General features: G+C 61.2%; 1 protein-coding gene across 1 annotated transcript; it reads left to right on the forward strand.

The window, feature by feature from the left end:
- The first annotated feature begins 1,261 nt into the window (after positions 1–1,261).
- Positions 1,262–7,439, forward strand: ALX3 (ALX homeobox 3). Its single transcript, XM_066565216.1, has 4 exons — positions 1,262–1,490; positions 4,757–5,058; positions 6,039–6,101; positions 7,137–7,439. The coding sequence occupies exons 1-4, from the start codon at positions 1,262–1,264 to the stop codon at positions 7,437–7,439; spliced, it is 897 nt and encodes a 298-aa protein (XP_066421313.1).
- The last annotated feature ends 1,587 nt before the right edge of the window (positions 7,440–9,026 follow it).

Consider the following 9,026-nt stretch of genomic DNA (forward strand, 5'->3'; position numbering starts at 1 on the left):
CTGCCAAGACACAGAGGTGACATTTATATCACAGACTCTTTGAAATGAGATTTTCTTGTGATTCCAGATTTTCACCATGCCTGGGTAACAAAGTCCTGCCCCGGAAGCAGCAATGAGAGCATTAATGTTATTTATGGTCAGTGTTATCCCCTTGTTCTCCTATCTACCATCACACATCTGGGATCCCCCGGGTTCCTCCCCACCTCCTTTTGCTGCTCACATGCAGCTCATGCCCTCCCACACCTGCAGATTCTTTTTTCATACACCTGGAGCAAGGAGTGGTGCCCAAGAATGAACTCCAAGTGTTCAAAAACAGTAAATGAAGGGGTAAAACTTAACCTTTCAAAGTTCCAGTTAGTTCTTCAGGCCCCTTATTTAGTTCCTTCTCCAAGCCTTGGAATTTCAGATCTTTCCCCTCATTTTGCACACAAACACCCCCAAAGCCGAATCCTCCCCCAGCCAAGCCAAACCTCCAGCCCTGGTGAGCAGAGGAGCAAAATGCAGGAAAAGGGGGAGTGGGGATAAAGAAATCCAAGCTCTGACCCACCCCAGTGCCTGATGCCAAAGCCAGACCCAAGCTGGGATGAGGGGATCCAAACCCTGGGGGTGGAAGCACCAGCAGGGACACAGGGGGAGCAGGGTAGGGCCCCCTTGGGGCTGGGAGCCACCAGGCACAGCAGGGCCTGCTCCAGGGACACTGTGGGATCCTGGGGCCACCATCATCCCTGCCTCCCCTGTCCCAGGGCCACCATCATCCCTGAACCAGCCTGACCCAGCCCTGGCTTTGGTTTTGGGCAGGGAAAGGCTGCAAAGGGACTCTGTGGAGCTTGTGAAGGGGAAAATAAACCCAGGGAGCGACAGGAAAATGGAAATTTCTGCCCTGCCTGGTATTTCTTGCTGCTCTCAGCAGCGAGGGATGGAGTTTGGAATCAAAGAAGAGCCCAGGGTGTTCGGTGTAGCTGGAAGACGCTGGGAGAGCAGGGAGGGGGGGCACGGCTCGCCCTGCAGCCCCTGCCCTGGGGGGACGTGACCCACGCGGGACAGGGTCCCCAGCAGGGCAGGGTTTGGGATTAGAGGGTTAACCGAGAGCCCGGGAGGACGCACGTGACTGGCTGGGGGTTGGGGGTGTGCGGGCTGGGGGGGCTGCGGGCCGATCCCTCCCTCCCCATCACCCCCCCCCCCCCACCCCCGTCCCCCTCCTCCCGGTCCCCCGCACAAAATCCGCTCCCGCGGAGCGTCCCCGTCCCCTCCAACCTGCGCCATGGACACACCGGGCTGCCCGGCCTTGCCCCCGCCTCGCCGGCCCGGGGGTCCCCCGGGGCTCCCCCGGCCTCCCACCGCCTTCGCCCTCGGTGCTCCGGGGCCCCACCGGCGGCCGCCGCCGCTCAGCCCCCGGCCCGGCCGCTGCCCGCGGTACCCGGGGGTGCCCAGCCCGGGCCCCCCCGCCGTGGCCGTGCATGGGAAGCCCCCGTACCCGGCCGGGGCTGCAGGTACCGGGGAGCGGCGGGTGGATGGGGGGGCCGGGGCCGACCCCTCCAGGCCCCTTCTGCTTCTCTTCCCCCCTCTCGGGCTCCGCCGGGAGCCCCAGCCCTGACCCCCCCCTGCCCCGAGGGTGTCATTGCGCTGACACGCTCCCCAGGGCTGCTCCGAGGCGGCGATGTCGCGATATGGCCCCGTCGGGGACAACCAGGGCGTCCCCCGACGGGAGCCGGAGCCGGGAAGGGTCGGGGCTGCCGAGTGTCGGCAGCTGGGGCCGTGTCGCGACAGAGACCGGGGTCTCCCGTTCTTCAGAACCAAGGGGGGAAGGGGGAGAAAAAGCGGCGGGAGAGACCCGGCCCGGCTGCCACGACGGCGGGGACCGGCCCGGGGTGGGGAACGGCTCCCCGGGGGAGGCTGCAAAGTCGCGTCCGGCCGCCGACTCCGCTTTCCGGAGCCCACCGGGCAGGACCGGCGGCAGAAACCGCGGTGCGGCCGGACGGACGGGCCCGGGGCTCCGGGACCTGGGGGAGGCCGGACTGCGGGGCTGGCAGCGCTGCCCGGTGCCCGCTCCGGAGCCCCCCGCTCCCGGTGCCCCTCTCCGGGGCAGTACCGCTCTCGTTCCCCGGGCTGCGGCGCTCCCGGTTCCCCGGCTCTCCCCGGAGCTCCAGAGCACCCGGTTCCCCTCGGCCCGGGTGTCCCGGGGCTCCGTGGCCGCCCCCAGGCTCGGACAGGACCGGGCTCGTTCCGGGGCTTCTCCCGCCGCTCCTTTGCGCTCTCCCGGCCGGGCCCGTCGGGGGCTGCTCCGGGCTCCCACTTTCGCTTTAATTTTATTCCCCCACTTCTGCTTTAAAAGAAGAAGCAAAAGGCAGAGCCGCGGGGGCGATGGGAACCAGGTGGGACCCGGCAAAGCCGCTTCGGGGAACAGGTAGAAAAGAACCCGAAAAGCCGGGAAAAGCCGGGAGGGAGCAGCGGGAGGGCCCCGCTGCAGCGTTTACCTGCTCCAGCCGCGGCAGGGAGATGCTGCCGACCCACGGGTGTTTCCTCCGGTTCCTGGGAGTCCTTTCCATGCCCCCATCCCTTCACTAATGATCCTTTTGAGTTCCTTCCCCTCCCCATTACCCCAGGAATTGTGCAGCTGTTTCCCAGCTGCCGCCTTCCCCAGCGCCGCCAAATCTTTCGGGGGGTGTCAGTTTAGGAAGGAGTGGGAGAAAAATATCTGGATCTTCCCTTTGTCCCCCGGTGCCGCTGTGTTTGTTTAGTTACGTGCCTGTATCCCGCTCCTTCCTGCCTTTTCCTTCTTTCTGGCTCTTTATTTATTTGTCTCCAACACCAAAACTCGTGGGTCACTTGGAAATGCGCCGTGTTGCCTTTGAAAAAAGGGGGGGAAACCCCCAAACTCGATGCTTTATGCAGCAGGATTTTATTTTGGTCCGTTTTTTCTTAGTTTTGGTTATATTTGGGTCTGCTCTTTGGTGAGATTTGGTTTTGAATCATTAAAACCCTCCAGGCCAGCGGCTGAGCCCTTTGGAGGCCAGAGCAGGGAGGAAATGGCAATTCAGCCTCATTCCTTTGCCTTATCCATGACCAGACAGGTCGGTACTGAGAGGGACCAGGAGCAATCACCCCCCAAACCTCCCCCAAATTACAATTCCTCATTAATTCAAAGCAGCTGGATCAGAGCTTGGCGGCTCCATAGCCCCCAAATTGCCTTAATTAGAAAAGAATCGAAAATCCAAAGTGAAAGGTTGGAAAAGGCCGTGGTGGGAGCTGCTTTGGGGAGCCCTGGGTGGCTCTGCAGGGATGGGGACCCCATTTCCCTGCTCTGCTGGGATGTGGTGGGGAGGAGGATCCATCCCAAAGGAGGCATTTCCCCTCCTGGCCCTCTGAGGTCTCACCTGCGGGAACCCCAAATCTGCAGCTGGGGACTGGGGTGGGATCAGGGCAAATCCAGCATTTTTAGGTTGTCCTCTCCCCAGGTGACACCTCTGTGTCCCCTCAGCAGATGGGGGTACCCAAGGCACCCCTCCCCATCTGCCAATTCCTCGCTCACTTCTCCTTTCCCTGCCTCAGCCCATCGGGGTCCTAACAGCACCCGGAATCTTTTGGAGCTGCCAAGCTCTGGGTGTCCCCATGTGGGGACAAACGACCCTCTGGGGGTACAGAGGTGCCCCCCAAAATGTGTGGCAGGGATTTTCCTCCTTGATCCCATTCCATCATCCACCCCAGCAATGCAGCAGCACCAAAGGGAAGGGAGGACCCCCCCAGATTTCTTGCTCTGGTCCCAGAGGAGGGTGAGCAAAGGGAGATTTCTTCAGCAGAAAAAGCAGGGTGGGATTTTTCACTCCTTTCCAAGAGTTTTCCTGGGAGCTGCAGCTCCAGGGAAGGGCTGGCTCAGGGGCACAGAGCCCCCTGAACAATCTGGGGCATGGGGGGCTGGATATGGCCCAGAGCTGGGGTGGGTTTGGGGTCACTGCTGGGCCCTGGGGCTCTGAGCTGGGCTGAGGCACCAGCCTGAGCAGGGAGGGAGTGGGAGGAGAGGGATGAGGAGAATGGAGCAGAACTGTCTGCAAAAAACCCCTGTGTCCCTGTCCTCTGCCCCATCCCCAGGCAGTCACAGCATCCCCGTGGGACCCTGAGCACCCACAGCTCCAGCCAGGCTGTCCCCACCCTCCAGAGGCTTTTCCTGCCCACAGCTCCTGCAGCAAGCGTGGATCGTGCCCTTGTCAGGGGGGGATTTTTGCCCTTCTCAGGGGGGGATTTTTGCCCTTCTCAGGGGTGGATTTTGCCCTTCTCAGGTGTATTTTTGCCCTTCTCAGGTGTATTTTTGCCTTTCTCAGGGGGGGATTTTTGCCCTTCTCAGGGGTGGATTTTTGCCCTTCTCAGGGGTGGATTTTGCCCTTCTCAGGGGTGGAATTTTGCCTTTCTCAGGGGTGGATTTTTGCCCTTGTCAGGGGTGGATTTTTGCCCTTCTCGGGGACGGATTTTTGCCCTTCTCGGGGACGGAGTTTTGCCCTTCTCAGGGGCGGATTTTGCCCTTCTCAGGGGCAGATTTTTGCCCTTCTCAGGGACGGATTTTTGCCCTTCTCAGGGATGGATTTGCCCTGCTGCATGTCCATGCTGAGCCCTTTCTCCTGGGACACTACTATGACATCCCCTGGGATGGGATGAGATGGGATGAGAACAGGGATGGGATGGGATGCCAGGGCTGTGGCACAGGCAGTTCTGGGCTTCCTTGGCACTGTTAACACCCCCTGGTGCTGTGCCTCTCCCCCCCCAGGTGAGAAGGGCTGCAAAGGTGGGTTCCAGGCCATTCCCACAGCCTGCAGGGTCCCCCCAAAAGCTCCAGAGGACTTGGGGTGCCCACTGGCAGCACCCCTGGGCAGCCTCCGGGATTATGGGATCCCTGAGCTCCCCGAGCCCGTGGGCAAGAGCAAGAGCAAGAAGAGGAGGAACAGGACGACCTTCAGCACGTTCCAGCTGGAGGAGCTGGAGAAGGTTTTCCAGAAGACGCATTATCCTGATGTGTACGCCCGGGAGCAGCTGGCACTGCGCACGGACCTGACCGAGGCCAGGGTGCAGGTATGGGCACAGAGGGATGGGCATGGCCACCCTGGGGGCTGCCAGGAATGGGCAGGTTCTCCTGTCTGCAAGGTGGTGCTGAGATAGAAGCTGATTTCCCATGAAAATGTTAAATCCCAGATGGAAAATCTCAGGCTCTGCACCCTCTGCTGTGGTTGGGTGTTGGTTGTCTCTGAACCCTCTGCAGTCCCCCCCTTGGACAAGCACCCAAAGGGTGGAAAGAGCCAAAATTTGGTCAACCACCCCCCTGAGAATGCCCTAATCATGATGGCCTCCGTGCATTCATCATTCCCAGCTGGGGAGAGGAACCCCGGGAGCTCCCGTGGGTGGGGCTGGGGTGGCACATCCTGGACCTGGGGCAGGGTGAGGCCGACCCTCCCTCCCCAGCTCTGCTGTCCCCGTGCGGTTTGAGGTTCCAGGTGGGAAGAGGCAGCTGCAGGGGGCTCCCAGCAGGGAGGAAATGAAGGTGGAGGGTGAGGAAGTGAGCAGGGAGCAGCCGCTGGGAGCTGCCATCCCCAGGAGCAGGAATGGGGACACGGCATAGGCAGGGCGAGTGTCCCCAGGAGCCCACGGGAGCCTCCAAACCCAGATTTGGGGTGGATTGAGATGAATCCACCCGTAGCCGTGAGAGCCTCAGGCCAAGTGTCCCGGTAGCGCATCCTCCTCTCCGGGAGGGGCTGCGGGAGCTGTCCCCACCCCAGCACAGAGGGGACACGCAGACGGGGCACCAGCACCCAAAAAGCCTCATTCTGCAACAAAACCTGGGACAAACAAGTCCCAGAAGCAGCAGGGAGGCGAAAGGGGATCATTTTTGGTGCGGGACAAGATATTCCAGGTGTTGGTAAAGGTCAGGGAGCTCCAGCGCAGAGCGGCTTCCCTTGCCCGGCCCCTCCTGCTGCTGGGAGGAGCGCAGAGCTCGGCAGGAGCTGCAGTGGGCAGGGGAAGGGTCCCCACCCCTCAGCCCCCTCCTCCATCCCCAGGTTTGGTTCCAGAACCGCCGGGCCAAGTGGCGGAAACGGGAACGCTACGGGAAAATCCAGGAGGTGAGAGAGCGATGGCTCGGGAGCTGCTCCGGCCCTGCGTGCCCCCATTGCCGGGAGAGGGGTCCCGCCAAAGCACCTGGGGGTGCCCCACATCCCCCATTCCTGCTCCCCCCCACATTCCCATTCCTGCCCCTTCTCCCCCACATTCCCCATTCCTGCCCTTTCTGCCCCACATCCCCCATTCCTGCCCCTTCTCCCCCATCATCTCCCATTCCTGCCCTTTCTCCCCCACATCTCCCATTCCTGCCCCTTCTCCCCCACATCTCCCATTCCTGCCCCTTCTCCCCCACATCTCCCATTCCTGCCCCTTCTCCCCATCATTCCCCATTCCTGCCCCTTCTCCCCATCATTCCCCATTCCTGCCCTTTCTCCCCCACATCTCCCATTCCTGCCCTTTCTCCCCCACATCTCCCATTCCTGCCCCTTCTCCCCCACATCCCCCATTCCTGCTCCCCCCCACATCTCCCATTCCTGCCCCTTCTCCCCCACATCTCCCATTCCTGCCCTTTCTCCCCCACATCTCCCATTCCTGCCTCTTCTTCCCCCTGGTTTTCCCCACCCTTGGGAGAAGTTCGGCCCGGGATGGAAAAGAGGGAGGATTGCATTTTGCCACATGCTGCTTTATGTGCCACTCCATTGCCCTTTGGGGCAGGTTTTGGGGTCCTCCTCCTGAAGATCCCCTTTAGCTCTCTCTGTGCTTTCTGCCCCTTTTTCTACAAAGCTGCCTTTTCCCCCTTCGTATTGAAAAGCATAAAAATAATTTCAATAATTTAAAACTCAGCTTCATGCACATCCCTGAAGCCAAATTTTCCCGCGGGGGGGGGGGGGGGGGAATAATTCAAGCAGGATTCAACCCCCCCAAGGGCAGAAAACAGAGCAAAGACATCGCTCCCGCTGTACCCTGAAGGGGCATGAGGGGAATCCAACAGGGGTGGGATAAGAGGAATCCTCAAGGGGGGCAGAATGGGGGAAAACTGGACAGGGTGTGATGTCCCCACCCTCATTTTGCCCTTTTTGTTGTTGTTATTATTTCAGCTACAGAACAACCTGTGGCCGAGCCCTGGGAGCCCCCCGGGGCTGCTGCCCCCCGAGCCCATCCCGTCCCCCTGCATGTCCCCGTACCCCCCCGCTGCCAGCAATGGCTTCGTGGGCATCCCTGCATCCCCGGGCCCCCACCCTGGCATCAACAGCCTCTACCCCCTGCACGGGCTGCCCCCGCCGGGGCTGGCCCCGCACCCCTTCGAGCCCGCCCAGCACGAGTACAAAGCTGCCCCGCTGATGGCGCTGAGGATGAAGAGCAAAGAGGGCGCCGGGAGCCTCCTGAACTGGGCCACATGATCCCCAAGGGGACGGACGCGGATCCCTGCTCCCCCCGGGGTGTGTCCGCCACCCCAGGCAGGGGGCTCAGGGTGGTGGGGTCACCTTCAGCCCCTCCCTGCACCCCCCGAGCTTCCCCTGCATCCAGCGCTGCCCCCACCCCGCTGAGAGGGGCTGGGGGGGCTGTGGGGAGGAAAAGAGGAGCCCCCAAAGCCAGGCTGCCCCACCGGCAGCTCGGAAATGGCTCCCCCAACTTCCTGAGCCCTCCCAGCACCTTCAGGACTGGGTTGGATGGAGATTCCCGGTGCTTTCCCCACCCCCTGCGTGTGCCGGGCACTGGGTGGGGCTGTGGAGCACCAGGGCAGCAGAATTTTGGGGGCAATTCTCCCCTCCCCAGCTGAAATTTGGCTGCTCACCCCCTGCCCAGCAATGGCAGCAATTGGGCTCTTCCTCTCCCAGTCCCATACTGGGAAGACTGGGCTGGGACAGCTGCTGGTACTGGGGGTTACTGGGGGCAGGGCCAAGGAGCCCCAAAGCCCCCCCAGAGCATCACAGCTCATTCTGCTTCCTCTTGGAGGGGAAATAAGGCCCTGGCACAATAAAGAATCCCAAATTAAAGGCTGTTCCTTGGGGGGGGTCACCCTGTTACCCCTCAGGAAGGAGTTTTAATCCCAGCAGTGGGATTAAATTCCAATGGGAACCCAGTAATTCCCAGTGGGAACCCTCCCAGGAGCTCCAGCTGGGCTATTGGGGCACAAATGGGCAATTTGGGTGGGAAGGTTTCTGCATTTTGCAGGGTTCTGAATGTTACTGGTGGTACCTGCAAGGCCAGTAATGAGGGGGCACCTCATCTGTTCTGGGGGTCCCCAGCGGGGCTCCCCAAGTCCCCCCAAGAGCCAGCGTGTCCTGTCCCCCCCCTTCACCCCCTGTGACCTCCCCCACTGCAGGAAACACCAAAAAGTGAAGCCAGGAGCGACCCTGCTCAGCCCAGCACCAGGAACACCAGGCACACCCAGGGACACTCTGGGGCCAAGCCTGCAAATCCTGCAATGCCCCCCTGCCCCAGCCCCACATCCTGAGGGGGGGACACCCCTGTGGGGCACCTGGATCCCCTCAGGGAGGCACCAAACCTGCTGTTCCAGCCCAGGCTGGAGAAGCCCAAGGTTTTCAGGCACAGTGGGTGCCACAGGAGGCAGCCCAGGGCTGCCCACCCTCACCCAGGACAGCTGACACCCCCTCCCACCGGTGGGCGTTTTGTTATTCATTTCTAAACAATAAACCACATTTTTCATAAGTTAATTATGGCTCCAGCAGCCCTATAAAGCCAGGGGGGCTGGGGATGGAGACTCCCAACAGGCTCCTCAGGCCTGTTCTGCTGCTGGGAGGGGGGTTTGGGGGCAGGATGGTGCTGGAGGCACCCAGGTGGGTGCCAGGGGTGGGTGCAGCCCTGACAGGACCCTGGGGGCACATCCAGCAGTGCTCTGTGGTTCAGGAGAGCAGTAAGAAAATTAAAAATAAACAAATAAAATCCCCATTTGAAACCTCTGTCCTAGGGAGGATAAAATCCATTTGTCCCCACTGAGAGCTGGGCTTTGCCAGGACCTGATG

Source organism: Molothrus aeneus, chromosome 24 (assembly GCF_037042795.1).
Source record: "Molothrus aeneus isolate 106 chromosome 24, BPBGC_Maene_1.0, whole genome shotgun sequence".
Taxonomy (NCBI): domain Eukaryota; kingdom Metazoa; phylum Chordata; class Aves; order Passeriformes; family Icteridae; genus Molothrus; species Molothrus aeneus.